Below are 22,023 nucleotides of genomic sequence, written 5' to 3' on the forward strand. Positions count from 1 at the left end.
GCCAGGTCAGAGATGGCAGGCTCCACGGCCCGCTCCCCACGCCAGGGCCTGGCCGGGTGGCCTGCGCACACTCGGCGCTAACTCCGTCCCTTCAGGGACATTTATATCGTTGGTATTTGCAGCTTTGGGGGTGTCAGGGGGCTGGGTCCGGACCGGGCCACGGAGGGCCCTTCGGCGGGGCCGGGATCGCGGGGGCCGGCCCGGCTTTCAATGAATGAGTTGTAGCTCGCGGAGGGGGCGTGATGGGGGATGGGGAGGCCGGGGCGCCCTCGGGCTGGGGGCGTGGCCGCGGCCGCCGTGACGCCGGGGGGCGGGGCTCCCGCGTGACGCCACGCGGGTGACGTCACGCCGGGCTCCGGCCTCCCTGCCTGCCCCGCGGCGGGCTCCCTTCCTTCCCGCTCCCGCCCCGGAGGCCGCGCGCACGCGCGCCCGGGCTCTCGCGGAGGCCCCCCTTGGCCCCCCCGCCTCGCCCCGCGGCCCCGCCCCCGCCCTCCTCCCCTCCCCCACGCTCCCCTCCTCCTCCCCGCCCAGCCGCGGTCGCTCGGGCTCCTGCTCTTGGTTACAAGATGGCGGCGCTGAGCGGCGGTGGCGGCGGCGGCGCGGACCAGGGCCCCGCTCTCTTCAACGGGGACATGGATCCCGAGGCAGGCGCCGGCTCCGCATCCTCCGCCGAGCCGGCCATCCCCGAGGAGGTGAGCCGAGGCGGCCGGCCTCCCCCCGCCTGCGCCGCGGATGGGGGCGAAGGCGGCCCCTCATCCGCGCCCCCCCCCCCCGACCCGGGATGCTGGGAGACCCCCCGGCACGCGCACGCGCACGCGCACCCCTCTCACGTAAACACCGGGGGGGGCCCCCCGGGGACGGGGCTCCCCCTAGCCCCGCTGGGGGCGGGGGGCAGCACAAGTTGGGGAGGAGCCCCGGAAGGTCACGACCCGCCGCCGGCCCCAGGCCCCCCACTCCCGGCGCGTGTGTGTGTGGAGTTGGGGGTGTCGCGAAGGAGACGGGGGTCCCCCCCATCCGCCCGCCCGAATGAGTGCGCGGTGGGGGCGGTGAGGAGGAGGAGGAGGAGGAGGAGGAGGAGATGGATGGATGGGGATGGGGCGGGGGGCATGCCCACTTGTCCCCCCGTGTTTGGGCTGTTCCCAGCCCGCCAAGCCAGGCTGCCCATCCCGGCAGCCCGAGAAGCCGGCCCCCGCCCCCCTCGTTCTGCACCGCCTTGGCACTGACATCCTCGCAGGGGCATGACCCGCGCCCCCTTCCACCCCCCAGCTCTGCCCCCGGGGCTCTCTGCGCTTTACATCCTGCCAGGTCCCCGCTGAGCCCCGCACTGCATCCCTTGGCCCCCTCCTTTAGTTCCTCAGATTTCTCTGGACACCTTGAACTATTGTCTCTGGAGTTGCTGAGGTCCCACAAAGTTTCCCCGGCTCTCACCCTCCATCTCCCCTCCTCGGACCGGGCCCCGCAGTTGGAGCTTGTCCTTTCTTTCACACCCATCTCCCCCTCTCATCCTGAGCATTCTGTGTTTTCACCTTTTGTCTTCTCTTTCCTTTATACCCCTCCCTTGACTTTTTTAAGAGTTTTATTATTTTGTTTATATGTTATAAATAAGGTTAAAATTTATTATCTTGTTTACATATTATAAGGTAAATTTTATTATTTTTATGTTATAAATAAGGTAAATTTTATTTATCTATTATAAGGTAAATTTTATTATTTTCATGTTATAAATGAGGTAAATTTTATTACTTTGTTTACATATTATAAGGTAAATTTTATTATTTTTATGTTATAAATAAGGTAAATTTTATTATTTTGTTTATATATTACAAGGTAAATTTTATTATTTTGTTTATTATAAGGTAAATTTTATTATTTTTATGTTATAAATAAGGTAAATTTTATTATTTTGTTTATCTATTATAAGGTAAATGTTATAAATAAGGTAAATTTTGTTATTTTGTTCATATGTTATAAATAAGGTAAATTTTGTTATTTTGTTTATATGTTATAAATAAGGTAAATTTTATTATTTTTGTATGTGTTATAAATAAGGTATATTTTATTATTTCATTTATTTGTTATAAATAAGGTAAATTTTATTTTTATGTTATCAATAAGGTAAATTTTGTTATTTTTATGTTATAAATAAGGTAAATTTTATTATTTTTTATGTTATCAGGCAAATTTTATTATTTTGTTTATATCTTATAAATAAGGTAAATTTTACTATTTTTATATTTTATAAATAAGGTAAATTTGATTATTTTTTATATGTTATAAGATAAATTTTATTATTTTATGTTATAAATAAGGTAAATTTTATTTTTTATGTTATCAATAAGGTAAATTTTGTTATTTTTATATGTTATCAATAAGGTAAATTTTATTATTTTTTATGTTATCAGGCAAATTTTATTATTTTGTTTATATCTTATAAATAGGGTAAATTTTACTATTTTTATATTTTATAAATAAGGTAAATTTGATTATTTTTATATGTTATAAGATAAATTTGATTATTTTATGTTATAAATAAGGTAAATTTTATTTTTTGTATCTTATAAATGAGGTAAATTTTATTATTTTTTATATGTTATAAGGTAAATTTTATTATTTTGTTTATATGTTATAAGTAAGGTAATACCTGAAATCTAACTTACTTTACAGAATTAAGCTTTTGCTTGTCTCTCCTTACTTTAATAACTTCTTGACTCTTTCCTCATAACTTTTGAAGCCAACTGTGTTTTTAATGCTGTATTGCTTTACCTTGAAATTCATATGATCTGTAATACTTCATTTGATAACCTATCATTCTGTTTTCATACTTCGCTGTCTTGAACTCAATACTGTTGCTCAAAAGATTACCACCTCTACCCTGTGACCTAGCTTAAATCTCTTGACAGAATTACACCATTTTCAGTTACTGAGGCCCCCATTTCCTTTTAACTTAATTTCCTGTAACATTCCTGTTAATTTCTTCTTCTTTCCACCTATTAAAAACTCTTAACCCATTCCTCATTTCCAGCTTATTCTTTCATTTTTCACTTGTCCCAGTTTTCATTCATTCTGCGTGGTTTCCTGCTTTTGCTGCTTGGTGAGGTTTCCTCTTATCTTCCTCACACCTCCACATTCCTTCTTATTTATAAACAGCTTTGTTCTGTTGACATGGAAATTTATTTTTAGGAGACATTGTTTTTAATGGTTCATTACAAGGGGCTAGCTGTCTATTTTTTCCTTAAGTTGGATGGGTCTTTGTCTGATGGCACAGGTGCTTCTGGGTTAACATTATTCTTGTTGATTGTGTGCTGTTATCCTTATTTCAAAGTTAATAAGCTATAAAGGAAAACAGTTTAAGTAAATGAAGACTTCTTATGAAATTGAGGAGCCCCAAAGATTTGATTATAATATTTTTACTATCAATAGTCTTTTTGATTTTACTGTTATCAGATCAATTAATTTGTCAAGGTGTTACCTTAACAGACTATCTGATTTTAAGTCAGGTTTTTATGATTAAATAATGAATTCCAGAAAAATTTACATTTTTTTCCTGTTGTAAAATCACTCTCATAGAGTAGTTTTTCTGTGTTTTGGGTCCTTGGGGATTCAGTTGTTATCGATTGAAATGATGTGAAATTTGTCCCCTTTATTATAAATCTTTTGAATACTATAACTTTTCAATATACAGTAGTCAGCATTGAAGAAAGTAATTTCAAGTAAATGCCTTTTCTGTCGAAATTAATAGTAAATAATGAAAACTGAAATGCACTGAAGTCAGTTGAGAATTTGGCAAAACTATCTTCCTTTTATGAATTAAAATTAAAAGAGATTGAGCAAAGAAAAATGTTCCTTGTATATAATGAAGAGTTTAAAACTGAGAACAAGGGATGAACAAACTTCTAGTGTTCTGTATGTAAACATAATTTCGTATATTGTTTGAACAAGAAAGTAAGTCAGAGTTATAGACTATAACATACATATATATATATATATATATATATATATATATATATATATATATATATAAAATCTTTTTTAGAAGAACTCCTGTAAGAGTATGCTTTTTTAGGACAGTTAGGAATGCAATGGACTTTTGATATGAGACACTGACTTCTGGAACCTCCTGTTTAGTCCCAGAGTTAATTTCAGCTCACCTGTCCTGATACTGAGATTACCAGTTGTGTAATGTCAGTGTATTTTTGTTATTTTTATTGTTCTCCTAAATCATCTCTAATCTTCAACAAGCATTTATTAAAATAGTGCTTACTGTACAATAGAGGATAAAGAAGCTCAAAACAAAACAACAGTACCTACCCTTAAGGAGCTTATGTTCTGTTGGGAGGAAATATACACACTGTAAAGTATATCCAAAATAAATACAAATTAATTTTAGGGAGGTGTAGCACTGACATCTGAGGAAAGGCCCCTTGTAGGAAATGGCAAATGAACTGAGTCTTGACCACAATGAGGGTTTCTAAGACATAGGGAGGGTGAGAGGGGATGCTGTCTACATCAACAAAAATAGACCAGTTTGACTAGACCATAGAGTGCTCAAGAGGGAGTGATGTCATATGTCTGGAAAAAAGATTCCTTAGATCTTGTGATGGGCTTTAAATACCACACAGGTAAAAAACAAAACAAAACACAGGTTTGTGGTTTATGCTTGATGATGTAGAGTCAAGGGAAGTTTCTTCAACAAGTGTGTGAGGTGGTCAGTGTTAGATGGTAGAAAGGTGGATTGGAGAGAGGAAAGACAGTGAAAACCAACAAGGAGACTATTGGAGTGGTCTAGGTTTGAGATGATGATGAGGGTTTAACATAAAGTCAAAGAAGAGTCAAAGATAATTCCAAGGTTGGAAACCTGGGCTACTGAAAGAATGAGAGTAATGAGTTCTATTTGTGAGCTTGTTGAGGTAGAGATGCCAAGAGAATAGGTATACTTAGGCAATGTAATGACTTCAGTTAATGAATTCCTTTTATAAGGGAAGAGGCTTCTATTAAGACAAACAAAAATCTTCATAAATAAAATATTTTTTGACAAAATGGTGTGTTACTTTTATACCTTGAATTTATACAGGAAAAAATAACTTTTTGAAAAATTTTTTTGCATGAAGTTTGTAAATTTTTTGCCCTAGGATTCCCCTTTTTATGCTCTTTCTCTCCCCTACTATCAATCAATTTACTGTTCTCTACCTCCCTCTTCTGTATCACAGTGTGAAAGGAACTGACATCAAACTTTTTTCATTTGTCTTTAGTGTTTTCAGAATTCTTTTTTGTGTCTATTCCCTCTCTCCAGTGGAAATACTCCCTAAAGATTCTCAGTGTTGTCTCTGTAATTATTATTTTTTTTTAACATTTGGTGATGATTCCAAATCAAAGCATCATCTTGTGAAGAGAAATTGTAGAGAAAGAATGGACCCTAAAATAAACATTCTGTTTAGTTGGCCCTCAAAGGCAACCTACCTCTTTAGGATCTCTCAGAGGAGGAAGAAGAAGCTCTTAAGGAGGGATTTGATTCTCTCCTTTTCCTAAAACCAGGAAGTGCCTTTTCTTGCTTGAACTCCATTACTGGGATATTAGGGGTATGGGAGGAACATAACCTTTTCTCTGGCTTGAAATTTAACTTACTGCTTGAATGTTATGTTGAATGGTTCTTTCTCATCTTTCCTAATCTTAACTGTTCCTCTCTTCTCCTAAGACTTTTAGATGTGAATTTTTGTTTTCTGGAATATTTAATTATGTTTTAGGTGACATTTGATGTTTTCATATTATCTAGGTGTTTGTCTTAATTGGCTACATACATTTTAAATGTTAAAATTGTGATAATAGTTAAAATATAACATTTTACATAAATTATGTTTTTTCCTAGTCTGTGGTAGAGTGACTGTTGTTATTTGTTATTATGCATTGCTGTTTTTTTAATTTTTATTTTTGCAAGGCAATGGAGTTAAGTGACTTGCTCAGAGTCACACAGCTTAGTATTAGTAATCTGAGGCTGGATTTGAACTCAGGTCCTCCTGACTCCAGGGCCGGTGCTTTATACACTGGTATGCATTGCTGTGTGATTGAGAAATTATTTTCTATATTTTTGGTGTGAATGAACTCCTTTTCTGACAGCCTAATATATATATATATATATATTTAAAGGCCTTATGTTATTTCCCCTTTGATAAAAGTGATAACAATAAAGTGAGTTGTGGGCTATAGTTTTTTTAATAGGATTTTTATCTTATAAATGCCATCTATCTGAATGCAAATAGTCTTAAATGACTTATTCCCAGCCTCTGTAAGAATCTTGCTCATCACTGGTTTGTTTTGTTCAGTTAGAATCTGTTAGAGGGAGTCCTCAGTTCAAGATAGATGAACTTATTTGGAAACATTAATAAATAAATCCTTGTGTACTAAGGTTGTTATTTGCATAGTAATAGTGTTTTAGATAGCTTAATGTTAGTATGGGAACTAAATGTAGAATCGTTCTTATCTCCTTTAGACATTTGATGGCTGGGCTAATTTTTCTGGGAGGTAGCTTTATTTATAAGGGCATTTTGTTGGGGTTTTTTTTTTTTTTGCTACAACCTAATTTACTATCATACTTAATTAGCTTGGTCGCCAAAAGAAGCTCGTCGTAGTACAGTCTCCACCCTGAAATTAAGCAATTATTTTTCTCCCCTCTACCCTGTGAGATTATTTTTGGTTACCACCTTCTCTCCTAAGATTTATTATTATTTTTATTACTATCATTATCATCATCATCATCATCCTTCCTCCCCCACAGCAAGATTGTGCCTACAGAACGAACTTGATGCTTAGTCAGGTTCCCAGTCCACCTTGGTTGGCCCTGGGGAAGCCCTCGGTACATAGTGTGTGAGCGGCTTTGAACGTAATTAGCTTCACATGTTCTGGAAGCCCTACAGAAGCTTGCATCAGTTTCATTTGTATGATGCTGCTGGTGAGTACCCACAACACTTTGAGGAAAGAGAATGTTATAGAAAAAGCTGTTGCTCTAGCATAAATCTCCCTAGTATAATAATCTATCAGAGTTATTTTAATTTTTTGTGTTTGGGGAAAAGGAAGAAGTATGGAAACATGGACATATCCCACAACTAACTGAAATCCATATATATGATTGTTTTCTGAGAAGTATAAGACTGATTTTTGAACATTTTTTTACATTCCATTATAAAATCTTACTTTTTTAGAATATCATTCCATTGCATTTCAACTTTTTAAGTCATTCCATAAATTGTCTTTTTAGAATAGTTTAATGGTTTAAGCCTAATCATTTTTTCTATTATACATAATATTTTTATTTCAAGTAAAAACTTATTTTAAAGAAAAATTCTTTAATTTCTATTCATAGAAATTTTTTATTTTTATTTTGTTTATTTTCACATTACTACAAGTCTTGTAAAAGTAAACATAATCTCCCCTCCCCCACAAAGATGCCTCAAGAAAAATTAAGTGAGAGAAAGAAAAAAAAAGTATACTTCAGTCTTAATTCAGATACCAGGAATGGATCGTATTCTTTATCATTCATCTTTGATGGACTTAAATTTTTCCCACAGTTGCTATTGCTACCTCTGTTTCCCTCCATCCTATTCCTCCCCATCCTCAAGGAGGATTCTTTCTCCTTTTACCCTTTCTTTCTTCAAAAGTATGTTTTATCTGACTACCCTCTCCCACGATCTTCCCTCTCTTCTAGCACCCACACCCCTCCATTCACCTCCTCCTGTCCCCTTTCTCCCATCCCTTTCTTTCCCTTATTCCTCTAGGGTAAGATAGAATTCTGTTCTCTATTGAGTGTGTATATGTTATTTCTTCTGAACCACTTCCAATGAGAATGAAGGCTCGCTCATTCCCCCTCACCTTCCCCCCCTTCCACTCCATTGCAAAAACTTTTTCTTGACTCTTTTACATGAAATATCTTAACCCATTCTACCTCTCCTTTCCCTTTCTTGCCCATTAACCTCTATCTGTATACTATACTATAACTTCATAATCAGTTCCCTCCTGTACGTTGTCTATATCTGCTACTTCTAATTGCTCTAATAAATAAGAAGGTTCATATGAGTTATCAGTATCATTTTCCCATGCAGGAATATTGGCAGTTCAGCATCATTAAATCTCTCATAATTTGTCCTTCTCGTCCACCCTCTCTATGCTTCACCTGAGTCTTGTACTTGAAGATAAACTTTATGTTCAGCTCTGGTCATTTCAACAGGAAAGTATGAAAGTCCCCTATTTCATTGAATGACCATTTTTTCCCTGAAAGAGTTTTACTGAGTAGTTGATTCTCGGTTGTACTCCAAGCTCTTTTGCCTTCTGGAAATCCATATTCCAAGCCCTACAAACCCTAAAATCCTGTGTCATCCTGACTATAGCTTCCTGATATTTGAATTGTTTCTTTCTGGCTGCTTGTAATATTTTCTTCTTGACTTGAGGGTTCTGGAATTTGACTATAATATTTTCTGGAAGTATATTTGGAGGGGATCTCTTTCAGGGATTGGTAGATTCCCTCAATTTCTATTTAATTTCTTCTTCTAGGATACCAGGGCAATTTTCCTGGCTTTAAAAGAAAATGATGTCTAGGTTCTTTTCCTGGTCATGACTTTCAGATAGCCCAAAAAATTTTAAATTAGCTCTTCTGGATCTGTTTTGCAGGTCAGATTTTCCAATGAGATATTTCACATTTTCTTCTAGTTTTTCCTTTATTTTGGTTTTGTTTTATTGTTTCTTGATTTCTCACAAAGTCATCAGCTTCCCTTAGCTCATTCTTCATTTGAAGAAATTATTTTCTTCAGAGAGCATTTGTATCTCCTTTTTTGGCTGGCCAATTCTGCTTTTTAAGGTATTTTCCTCATTGACCTTTTGGGTTGTTTTTTCCATTTGACTTAAATTGATTCTAAAATGTTATTTTTTTTAGTGTTTTTTTTTTATCTCCTTCACCAAGCTGCTAACTTGGTTTTCATGATTTTCTTGCATCACTTTCATTTCTCCTCCCAATTTTTCCTCGACCTCCCTTATTTGATTTTCAAAATCTTTTTAAGTTCTTCCATAGCTTAAGACCAATTCCTATTTTTCCTGGAGGCTTTGGATATAGAACTTGGACTTTGTCATCTTCTGAGCGTGTATTTTGATCCTCCAAGGGACCAAAGTAATTGTCTGTGGTCAGATTCTTTTTCTTCTGTTGTTTTCTTATGTCCCCAGCCTATGACTTGAGGGTGGATGATGTACTTTCCCAAGCTTTTGAGAGTTTTTGCAGCTGTTTTAAACCCCCCCCCCCCCATACACCTTGATTCCTTCATTATGTTATGAGAGGCTCTGAATGTTTTTCTGGCCTGGGCCCTGGTCTGTAGATGACCACAAGTACTCTCCCCTCTGCCCTGGGACTCAGGAGGGTCCCCATTCCTCTGTGGGGCCCCAGACTGCAACTGGATCTGAGAATGGGCAAAGGAACAGTGGAAAGACCTCTGCAGTTTCCCCCAGCCCCCTTACCACCTGTGGGCTGCGTACTCTGGATGGAGCTGCTGGTGACTCTACAGGTTCCTGGGCCTGGGGCTGCACTGAGGCCTGTGCTGGTCTGGGCTCTGAGCTCACTATGGTACAGCAGAGTTTTCCTGCTGCCCAAGTTGTCCTTGGCAATCCCTGGGTTGAGGGATCTGGAAACCACCCTGCTACCATGGACCCAAGAGCCCCCAGGGACTCAGGTACCATCTGGACTGGTTCTGCATGACTGGAGCTGGTTCGCTCTGGTGCACCCATGCTGCGTTATGACCCTTTCCAAACCATGTGGAACAGACCCTTCCTGCAGCTCTTCCAAGTCGATTTGGGTTGGAAAATTGTAGAATTGTTTCACTCAGTCTTTCTGTAGGTTTCACACTCTAGAATTTGGTTAGAGTCACAATTTTAAGGCATTCAAAGTATTCTGAGGGAGAGCTTCTAGGATTTCCTGCCTTCGTTCTTCCCTCTTGGCTCCACTCTAAACTTACCTATTTTAAAGGAAACCTTTTAATGTTTTTTAATTAGTTTTTTAATTGTTAACTTAAAAATGAGGGTAGTGATCATTTTTTTGAGATCAAGAATTTGTGAAATATTCTTTGTCCTTTATGACATATCCTAAACTGGGTAAAAACTTAGAATCTAAATATGTATTCTTTTTAGAGTGTTTTTTAGTATTTTTTCCACCTGAAAACCAGTAGCAAAATCTGTTATGTTTGGCTTGAAAAAATAAATATGATTAAAGTGTCTAGGATGAGTGGGTATAGTTAAATGGTTTTTTTTTTGAGAGATCTTGTTAGTATAATTTCTGTTAATCTGTAGTATAAAGGTAATTTTATAACCATTCATTATGAAAGTATCCTATATTTTTGCCTTTATTCAGTAGTTACTATTTGTGAATTCACAGTTAAAGGAAAAGATAAGTTCAGTCTGCCGATGATTCCTAAAGATAATTTTCAGTTCATTTCAATAAATATTTATTAAGCACCTATATACTAGGTGCTAAGCACTGTGTTTATTTTGGGGGTTACAAGTGAGAAAAAGAGATGGTCCCTGCTTTCAAGTAGTATCCCTAGTGGGGAGTAGACAGCACATAAAAAGAAGCTAAAAGAGGGAACAATTGTGAGGGGAGGGAGAAGTGTTGTTCTTTGAAGTGAAAGCCAAACAGAGCTGCCAGTGAGAAAGGAATAATTAGGAAGACTTTGGAGAAAGTTTGGTACAACATCATTCAACCCTCCAGTCTGACAGGAGATGCAGATGAGATAGGTGTAGATTATCCAAACTTTAGTTCTATTCAAGAAGGCATGATTTCAGTAGGTCATTTTATCCTGGATTTGAGGAGGCCATCAACTTGCTAAGATTTTCATATGATTGGTTGTAGAACTTAAATTTGGATGCCTTAATCTTTGATGGGAAAAGGACCAATCAATAAAAATTGATTAAGCTCCTCCTATCTGCCAGACATATAGGCTAAGAACTAGGGACACAGAAAAAGGGAAAAGACAATTTGCTCTCATGGAAGTTCCAACCAATGGGGGAGGCAATACACAAGCAGCTGTATATGGAATGCATTGTAAATAATCAAGGGATGGAGGGCACTTGACAGTAAGAGAAATCAGACAGGGCTCCTTGTAGAAGACAGAATATTAGCTGTGACTTGGTAGAAGCCAGAGAAGAGACAAGGAGGAAGAGTAGTCCAGACAGAAGGGACAGCCAGTGAAAATACTCAGTGCCTGAAGATGGAGTGTCCTGTGGGAGGAACAGCAAGGAGTCCAGGGTCACTGAATTCTTACATACTTGGGACTGAGTAAGGTTTGAAAACATTGTAAAGGTAGGGCCAGGTTGTGAAAGGCTTGGAACACCAGAGAATTTTGTAGTTGATCCTGGAAGTAAGAGGAAGCCAGTGGAGTTTTGTGAATGTGTAAGTGAGAGAGTGGCTGACAGATCTAACATGGTCAGAGAATGAACTGGAATGGGGAAGGACCAACCAATAACTTATTGCACTAGTCCAGATGTGAGGTAAGGGTCTGCACAGGGTGGTTACAATGTAAAAGGAGGCATATTGAGTGATGTTAAAAGGGTTAAATAGATGAGATTCAATAGCAGATTAGATATGACAGGAGACCTACAGCAAAGGCAAGGATAACAACTAGGTTGAGAGCCTGAGTGACTGGGAAGACAGTAATGTGGAAGTTCAGAAAGGTTCAGAGGCTTTTGGGGTAAAGTTACTGAATGGGGTTTAAGATATGGCACATCCAGGTTAAGAGTCTGGAAATTGGGAAACAGGACTTGAAAAGTAGATGGCATGGAGATGGTAATTGAAACTATGGGATATGATGACTAGGTGAAATAAATAAAAGTAGAAGAGAAGAAGGCGTAGGATAGATCCTTGAACTAGATGAGATCTAGCATAAGAGATTGAGGAGTGGTCAGACACGTAGGCAGAGAACCAGGATAGGTTCAGGATAGAGAGGTGTCTTGGAAACCTAGAGAGAAAAGAATGATTGACAAAGTAAAAGACTACAAGAGAGTTTTAGAAGCATGAGGTTTGGAAAAAAGGTCATTAAATTGGTCAATTAACAGATCATTAGTAATAGAAAAAGAGCAGTTTTGGTTACATGATGAAGTTGAAAAATGGCCCTTAGAAAGTTAAAAAGAGAGTGAAAAGAAAGGAAATAGAGGCAACAATTATAGATGAATTTCTCAGGGATTTTATCCACAAAAGGAAGAAAAGGTATATAATGATAGCTAGTGGAGATGGAGAGGTCATTTTTTTTGAAAGGATGGGAGAGTTTTAAACACAGTGAGGATATTTGTGTTCTCCACCCATGATTTTCGTAACTCTCTTCCATACCATCTAGACTTCCTCTGCACAAAGATAATATGCCCTTGTATACAGTGAGTGTATATTAAATCCAACCAACACTAAGAGACTGCTAGGTTCAAGGTGCTGGGAATACAGAAACAAATTTAATATGCCTTTACCCTTGATCTGCTGGGGAAGGCAGCATATACAATAGTAAGAACAAAATAACTTGAAGTAAGAAGAGGGCATTTATTGCTGGGCAGCTCTGGGGGAGGAGCTGGTATCTAAATTGAGGGAGAATAAATTGGAGATGAAGAAGGAGAACATCCAGTTATTACAGGGCTGCTTGCTGTAAGCTCAGCAGTAGCTTGTGGAACCCTTGTTTCAGGGAATAGGAGATCCATTTGGCTGAAATGTAGAATATGTGAAGAATATTAAAATAATATGGATGGCTTGAAATGCCAGCGTAGAAGTCAGATGGTTTTTGAAGAGGGGAATAACATGATAAGAGATGACTTGTCCTTGCCAAGCTTTCTTTCCCTCGACTTCTTTGAGATTTAACTCAAATCATAACTTCTGCAAGACATCTTTCTAATTCTCCCCTCTAGTAGTGGCATCTTCTGACCTTTGCTTGCCCTCTACTCATTAGATTATGAGCTTCCTTAGGGTGGGGATGGTCTGATGCTTTTCAGGTTTGGAATGCAACATTTTTTTTGAAAAATTTTATTTAGAGTTTTACAATTTTCCCCCTAATCTTACCTCCTCTCCCCCCATCCTCACAGAAGGCAATTTGTCAGTCTTTACATTGTTTCCATGGTATACATTGATCCAAATTGAGGGTGATGAGAGAGAAATCATATCCTTAAGAAAGAAGCATAAAGTATAAGAGAAAGAAAGATCAGACAATAAGATATCAGATTTTTTTCCTAAATTTAAGGTAATAGTCTTTGGTGTTTGTTCAAACTCCACAATTCTTTCTCTGGATACAGATGGTATTCTCTATCGCAGACAGCCCAAAATTGTCCCTGATTGTTGTACTGATGGAATGAGCAAGTCCATCAAGCTTGATCATCACCCCCATGTTGCTGTTAGGGTGTACAGCGTTTTTCTGGTTCTGCTCATCTCTCTCAGCATCAATTCATGCAAATCCTTCCAGGCTTCCCTGAATTCCCATCCCTCTTGGTTTCTAATAGAACAGTAGTGTTCCATGACATACATGTACCACAATTCGTTAAGCCATTCCCTAATTGAAGGACATTTCGTTTAATTTCCAATTCTTTGCCACCACAAACAGGGCTGCTATGAATATTTTTGTATAAGTGATGTTTTTATGCTTTTTTATAATCTCTTTAGGGTATAGACCAAGTAGTGGTATTGCTGAATCAAAGGGTATGCACATTTTTGTTGTCCTTTGAGTGTAATGTCTCCAGGAAGGTTGGATGAGTTCACAGCTCCACCAACAATGTATTAGTGTCCCAGATTTCCCACATCCCTTCCAGCATTGATCATTGTCCTTTCTGTTCCTATGGACCAGTCTGAGAGGTGTGAGGTGGTACCTCAGAGATGATTTGCATTTCTATATGTTTGTTTGTTTTTAGGTTTTTGCAAGGCAAATGGGGTTAAGTGGCTTGCCCTAAGGCCACACAGCTAGGTAATTTGATTCGAACTAGGTACTCCTGATTCCAGAGCCAGTGCTCTATCCACTGTGTGACCTAGCTGCCTAATTTGCATTTTTCAAATAAGTAATGATTTAGAGCAATTTTTCATATGACTATGGATCGCTTTGAATTCCTCATCTGTAAATTGCCTTTGCATATCCTTTGACCATTTGTCAATTGGGGAATGGCTTGGTTTTTTTGAAAATTTGACTCAGTTCTCTGTATATTTAAAATTGAGTCCCTTGTCAGAAATACTAGTTGTAAAAATTGTTTCCCAATTTACTACATTTCTTTTGATCTTGGTTACAGTGGTTTTGTCTATGCAAAATGTAATTCAACTTTCAAGGAGATAAGTGAAGGCCATGAGTAAAGTCAAATTTTTCTAGGACTATGGTTTGGAAAGGCAAAATGAGTAAAGGATTATAGTTTTAGGGGATGGCAGCCTTAAATGAAGTCTTTTTTTTTTTTTGCAAGGCAACAGGGTTAAGTGGCTTGCCCAAGGCCACACAGGTAGGTGTCTAAGGTCGCATTTGAACTCCAGTACTCCTGACTCCAGGGCCCGTGTTCCATCTACTACGCCACCTAGCTGCCCCAAATGAAGAGTTTTTAAATTTTGTTTTAAGATAGATAGTTGGATAGAGCGAAGATTCCAGGGCATACATAGAGAAATTGTCCTTGACAAGGAGAAAGCTCATTCCTTCAGTCTATCAGGCCAGATATAAATAAGAGAAAAGATGGATTTTTAGGTGTGAAGTTGGGGGTAAGAGGGAGCTGAGCATGTATTCTCTTAGTTAAGTGAAAAGTCAGATCATTTGGTGAGAGGAAGTATAAAGGGTTCATGTATTACAACATACATCTGACTGTGCTCCTGATGGATGGACTTTGAAAGCTGCAGTGACTCCATTCTCTATAGGCTAAAATCTGAATTAACTCTAGCATTCAAAATCCTATATGGTCTTGGCTCCAGCCTATCTTACAAGCTGATTACACATCAGTCAGGGTAAGAAGACTGAAGACCAGAGGTCACATGATGAATCAGTGGCAGAGTGGAGACTAGAACCCAGGTCACTTCATTCTCTAGTTCTCTGATTCCTGCTGTAGCATATGCTATCTCTTTCTATGCTATCATGAACATTCCTTTGCAATATAATTTTTTTTAATTTTTTATATTTGTAGAAGAAAATTTAAAATTCTAGAGCTGGAAGTAACCATAGAGATGGCAGGTGAGTGCCATAGGATATGGAAAGATAATGATATTACATGAAATAATGTAATTATCTTGTATATAAAATACACTTGTATATAAAATACAGATGAAATATTTGCTGCCAATTTTCAGGATTGACAGAAGATTTCACAAATCTTTAAATTTGACTTTAAGAAATTTTTTTTTACTTTAGGAGAATGTTTTGTAATCTAGAAGTAACTATAGAAAATCATTTTTAGAATTCTTAATATTCTCCATATAAAAGAGATGATCAATTGAGCAAAACTGAACTTTCATCAAAGTATTAACTTTGGTTAATATGTCTTCACTGTGTAGTTAGTGATGAGAATCATGTTATATTTAGTTTTTATTTTAACATTTATTTTAACTTTGTGATCATTATATAGATTTTTTTTGTTTCTTTTTGTAAGGCAATGGAGTTGAATGACTTGTTGAAGGTCACACAGCTAAGTAGTTATTATTGAGAGTCTAAGGCCTGATTTGAACTCAGGTTCTCCTGATTCCAGGGCCAGTACTCTATCTACTGTATCACTTAACTGCCCCTCCATAGATTTTTTTTCTTTTTTTAGGTTTTTGCAAGGCAATGGGGTTAAGTGGCTTGCCCAAGGCCACACGGCTAGGTAATTATTAAGTGTCTGAGACCGGATTTGAACCCAGGTACTCCTGACTCCAGGGCCGGCGCTTTACCCTCCATAGATTTCTTAAACACACTGTGTTCCATCTACATATTAATTAAGTCCTTAAGGGTAGAATTGAAAATGATTATTGCCAAATTAAGAAGTAGCTGACTTTTAGTAGTGAGCCACTTAGTAAGATAGGATTCCATGCATATGTTAGGCAGCATGAGAGGCAGACCAAAATGAAATGTACACAGTAAACCATCTAATATGATTTCAATTATGATTCATAAATATGAAATCCATGAAATATAAACTACCTTGAATCGTCACTGCCCCAATGTAATGTTCTGCTCGTAAAACCTTTGGGGATGTGATAACCTGTCTCAACTCAGATGTGCTGAAGATCAAACTTATGCTTTTTCTCCCAGGATTCTCTCCTGTGATTTCTATTTCTCTTATCACTGTGGGCAGCTCCAACATCTGTGTCATTTCAAGCCAGGAAAATTAGTGCAGTCTTAAAGTTATCTCTGTCCTTTACATTATGTGATGGAATAGTTGTCAACTTCTGCTCTTTGCCCTCCTACTATTTGCCTCTTTCCTTTTTCCTATCATTGTTACCTTATTGTAGGCATTTGCTCTCCTTGAACAGTTTTCTCCTTTTTATAATTCTTGGCTCTTCCATTGTTTCCTCCAGTGCATTTTTGTGGTGCTAACATTCATTATTCATTCATTATTTACTGAACACTTGGTATTTGTATAGTGCTTTATTAAATGAAATGTAAGACTGAATACTTACCTACCTGGAGTTTGTAATGAGATTGAGAAGGTAAGACATACATGCATGAAATAGATAAATAATAATATAAAACTTGTTATTAAGGACAAAAGTGGGTGACATTGGAGTTCATATAAAGGGGATATGCATAGCATTTGCTGGAAAAGGTAGAGTATGACTGGACCTTGATTGCTAGATTAGATTTTGAGAGAGGAAGGAGCAGAGTCTGCCAGAAGTGGGAAACTACATAAGCTAAAGTTGATGTATGATGTGTTTGGGGCATTGTGAGGAAAACTAGGAGACACATTTAACAAGAGAAGATAGGATCACATTAGAAAGCCTTAAATAACAGTTGAGAAAGTGTATGTGTGTGTGTGTGTGTGTGTGTGTGTGTGTGTGTGTGTGTGTGATGAATTGGAAGATAGGTGAGACTAAAAACAAATAATTATGAGTTAGGGAAGTGGAAGGTAGAAAGTAGATGGATGGGGCTGCTAGGTGGCGCAGTGGATAAAGCACCGGCCCTGGAGTCAGGAGTACCTGGGTTCAAATCCACTCTCAGACACTTAATAATTACCTAGCTGTGTGGCCTTGGGCCACTTAACCCCATTTGCCTTGCAAAAAAAAAAACCTAAAAAAAAAAGAAAGTATATGGATACAAGAGAATGGACTGCTGCTTGTAGCACTCCCTCTAAGACTGCTTCAGAGCTCTCACCTGGATTAGCAACTCAGGTCCTCAGAGTATGGCTACAACTTCTTCCCTCAGGAATCTAGTATGTTGTCTAATACGCTTGCTCTCTCCAGTGTGCTCCCCATTGATAACAATTACCGGCCAGAGTTCATTAGCTTTAGGTAGAAATATGTTCTAAAATTGTAAAATAAGAATAGTTGGGACAAAATATTTTCCTCAAAAGTTTGGGACACACTCTCATGCTTAATTTGGGGATAGAGGTTGGGCTGGGAAAGGAAAAATTGATCTAGTGGCTAACTGGTTCCAGGAAATAAAGAAGAAAAAGTTAAAAATGATTCTTAGGTTTTTGCCTCACTTTTACTATTCACCTGACTCTTCAGTATTGATGAAATCTTATGGAATCAATTAAAACCTGGCATTCTCTACTTGAAAATCCATCTTCTAGTGGGAAGCTTTGTAGCATATTGGCTTTGGAATGCCAGTTCTATTTATTATCTTGACAAATTACTTCATCACTTTGGGCCTCCATCTCTAAAATGATATGATTGGGCAGAAGAGCTTTTAAGGATCCTTATAATTCATTTATCATCTTAAGATTAATACATTCATCTCCATATTATCCTGCTTCCTTTTCTCATCAATGGGCAGAGTTGTCAAACTTACTGAAGTTACAAGGAGAGGGCAGCCTGAACCAATTTGAAATATAATTGAAAAATATTTAACAAATTTTTTTTAAAAAAAATTAAATACATCATAGATAATGTTCATTTACAGTTTTCTGAATCAGGATGTGGTCAGCAGAGATCTATTTGAGTACAACACCAGTGACATAAGGAGGAAATTCCCTTTCTTCATGTGTTGCTCTCTAGAATTTAGACTTAGAGAATTAGTTTGGGCATCAAAAAGTTAAGCAATTTTTTTTCTCCCCAGAATCACAAAGTCATTATCTGTTAGAGAAAAGCTTTCTATTTACTCTTTATTTAATTATTAAAATTAATTATTAAAAATTTTATTTATTTTGAGTTTTACAATTTTTCCTCTAATCTTACTTCCCTCCCCCCACCCCCACACAGAAAGCACTTTATCAGTCTTTACATTGTCTCCATGTTGTACATTGATCCAAATTGAGTGTGATGAGAGAGAAATCATATCCTCAAGGAAGAAACAAAGTATAAGAGATAGCAAGATCAGACAATAAGATATCAGATTTTTTTTTCCAAATTAAAGGAAATAATCTTTGGTCTTTGTTCAAACTCCACAGTTCTTTATCTGGATACACATGGTATTCTCCATTGCAGACAGCCCAAAATTGTCCCTGATTGTTGCACTGATGGAATGAGCAAATCCATCAAGGTTGAACATCACCCCCATGTTGCTGTTAGGATGTACAGCGTTTTTCTGGTTCTGCTCATCTCACTCAGCATCAGTCCATGCAAATCCCTCCAGGCTTCCCTGAATTCCCGTCCTTCCTGGTTTCTAATAGAACAATAGTGTTCCATGACATACATGTACCACAGTTTGCTAAGCCATTCCCCAATTGAAGGACATTTACTTGATTTCCAATTCTTTGCCACCACAAACAGGGCTGTTATGAATATTTTTGTACAAGTGATGTTTTTACCATTTTTCATAATCTCTTAAGGGTATAGACCCAGTAGCGGGTCTATAAAAGCTCTTTAGCAATTTGAAGATAGCTATCAGGTGATATTCCCTTAATTTTCTCTTCTCCATGAAATAAACTGCTTAGTTTTAAAATAGTACATCAGATGATGCTGATTTTCTACTCATCACTGTCATTTATCAGTGTCCCCTTTTAAAACATGTCCACAATTACTGGTTGTCATTTCATCAGCTCAGGGAATAGTAGAACTGTTATTTGACATGGACTTGACACTATCCTTGTATTTATATAGCCTAAAATTGTATTCACTTTTCTTAGGAGTCTGATCACATTGTTGACTGAAATTTTCCATTTTTATTAACTGAATTCATTTTAATTCCATAAACATCTACTAAGCAGCAGCAGCATGTGAAGTACTGTGTCAGATTCTGGAGATAGAACAGAAATGAGTTCCTGTCTCCAAGGAGCTTCAATTCTACTGGATGTCTCTTACATTTTGGCAGATCTATAAATACAAAATATATATACCAAACAAATACAAAGTAACTAGGGAAGGAGAACACAAAACCTCTGGATAGATTTGGGAAGCGTCTGGTGTACGAAGTGGACCCTGAGCAGAACATCAAACAAAGCTAAGAGACTTTCTAAAGTTGTAGTGAGAAGGGGAAGAGACTTTATTTCAGACATCTCAAGTAAGGAAGTTTAGTATGTTTTTAAATTTACCTCTTTGAAAATACTAGAGAATGTGGATAACATGGAATGTTGTAGGGAATAATAAGTAGTCCTGTTTATCTGAACCCTAGTGTGTAAATGATAATGATTCTTCTGGAAAGATAAGTTGGGGTCAGGTTGTAGAACCCTTCCATTTTCAGCTTGAGTAGTTTATATTTTATCCTAGAGACACTAGGGTAACACTAAAGCCTCTGGAGCAGGGGAATGATATAATCATATTTAAACGAGTTTTAAGGATGTATAGAGAATGAATTGGAGAGGAAAGAGACTTTTAGCAATGAGACTAACTTTCTAAAAGGAAACTTTCTTGACCCATAGAGTGTGCTATTGCATAATAGAGGTTGAAAGAGACCCTAAGCCTTTCTAGTCTAACCCTTTCCTGGAAATGACTCCCTCTACTAATTCAGGGTAGAGTCAAGATGGCAGAGTAAAAGCAAGAATTTACCTGAACTCTCCCAAATTCCTCTCCATACAATGTTAAAATGCCTCAAAATGAATTCTGAAGTGGCAGAACCAACAAAAGGATGAGGTGAAACAATTTTCTAGCCCATGATAATTTAAAAGGTTGGCAGGAAAGGTCTGTCTCACTGGGGTGAAAATGGAGCAGAGTCTAGTGCAGAACACAGCAATGATGACTATTGGAGCTCTCAGCCCATAGACCGTAAAGATGTTAGATGATTGGTCAGGAGATGTCAGAGATTCTTTGTTGACACAGGGAGCAAAACTGTTGCATTGCCCTTATGTGATTCTGAATCACAGTCACAGAATGAGGAGGAGTCCTATCAGGATCTAGTTGGATGTAGTTCTAGGGTAGGAAAGAGTGCTTGTGATCAGTCACAGACCAGGAGAGCATTGACCACACATCACTTTAGATTGTACTACTGTGGAAGAATTAACTCTGAAAACAGCAGTACAAAAAAATCTGAAGCTTGGGCAGTTTCCCCTCCATTCTTGGAGCAGAGTCCAACTCTAACATAGTTTAAGATATAAAGTAGACTTGGAAAAAAAAAAAGCAAACAACAAAAAGGAAGATGAAAACAAACTCAGAGCACAACAGTGTCAAAAGAGCTACATGGAAAACCTAAAAGAAAAATGTGAATTGATCTCACCCCCCCCCCCAATTCCTGGAAGAGCTCAATCAAATTGGAATAGAGGAAAAATTGGGGAAAAAGAAATGAGTGATGAAAGAAAGCCATAAAAAAAAGTCACCCATTTAGTAAAAATCATAAGAAAATACTGAAGAAAATAAAAACTTTTAAAAAAAAGAATAGGCCAAATGACAAAAGAGGGGCAAAAATGGAAAAAAAAAATCCAAAAAGGCACCAAAAAAAGTACTCCTTAAAAAAGTAGGATTGACCAAGTGGAAAAGGAGGTGCAAAGGCTCTCTGAAGAAAATAATTCTCAAAAATTAGAACTGGACAAATGTAAGCTAACAATACCATGAGATATTAAGAAACAATAAAACAAAATCAGGGCAGCTCTGTGAAACTGTGGATGGAGCACTGGCCCTGAAGTCAAGAGGACTTGAGTTCAAATCCAGCCTCAGTCATTTAATAATTACCTAGCTATGTGGTCTTGGGAAAGTCACTTAACCCCATTGTCTTGCCAAAAAAAAACAAACCCAAAAACAAACAAAAAAAATTGAAAGAAGAAAAATAGAAGAAAATATCTCATTGAAAAAATAGCTAACCTGGAAAATAGATCAAGTTGAGATAATTTAAGAATTAATGAACTACATGAAAGAAACTAGATGTCATCTTTAAAGAAATTATCAAAGAAAATTTCCCTGATAAACAAAGGATAAAATAGAAATTGAAAGTATTCCCCTGAAAGAGAGCTTAAAATGAAAATTCTCAGGAATGTTATATAACCAAATTCCTGAACTCCCAGAGGAGAAAATATTATAAGTAGCCAGAAAGTAATAATTCAGATACTGTAGAACTACCATCAAGATAACAGAAGACTTAGTAACTTTTCCATTTAATAATAGGAGGACTTGGGAAATGATATTCTGGAAGGAAAGGAGCTAGGATTAAAACTAAGAATCACCTAACAATATAATCCTTGGGGGAAAATAATTATTTAATGAAATAGGATTTTCAAGCATTCCTGACGAAAAAACTCGAGCTAAATAGAAAATTTGACATTCAAACACAAAACTGAAGAAATGCATAGAAAGATAAGCAGAAAGAGAAATCAAGGGATTCGATAAGATTAAACTGTTTGCATTTCCATAGAAGAAAATAATACTTGTATCTTCTAAAGCTTTCTCATTGAGGCAATTAGGAGGAGAATACAAAGACAGAGGACACAGGTGTGAATTAACCATGATAAGATGATGTTCAAAAAAAAACAAAATAAAAGGGTGATAAATAAGGATGCACTAGGAGATGGGAATGATAG

At 37.8% G+C, this 22,023-nt stretch overlaps 1 protein-coding gene across 5 annotated transcripts in view; it reads left to right on the top strand.

Moving 5' to 3' along the window:
- Window positions 1-524: 524 nt before the first annotated feature.
- BRAF (B-Raf proto-oncogene, serine/threonine kinase) overlaps window positions 525-22,023 on the top strand; it is a 190,450-nt gene continuing 168,951 nt past the window's right edge. For 2 of the 5 annotated variants that reach the window (XM_074193545.1, XM_074193548.1), the window contains exon 1: window positions 529-692. In XM_074193545.1, coding sequence (XP_074049646.1) covers window positions 567-692 — 126 coding nt within the window. In that variant the 5' untranslated portion in view covers window positions 529-566. Of the gene's footprint in view, window positions 693-22,023 lie in introns of all 5 variants that reach the window. The other 3 variants (XM_074193547.1, XM_074193549.1, XM_074193546.1) reach the window with 3 other exon arrangements.

Source organism: Macrotis lagotis, chromosome 7 (genome assembly GCF_037893015.1).
Source record: "Macrotis lagotis isolate mMagLag1 chromosome 7, bilby.v1.9.chrom.fasta, whole genome shotgun sequence".
Lineage (NCBI taxonomy): Eukaryota > Metazoa > Chordata > Mammalia > Peramelemorphia > Peramelidae > Macrotis > Macrotis lagotis.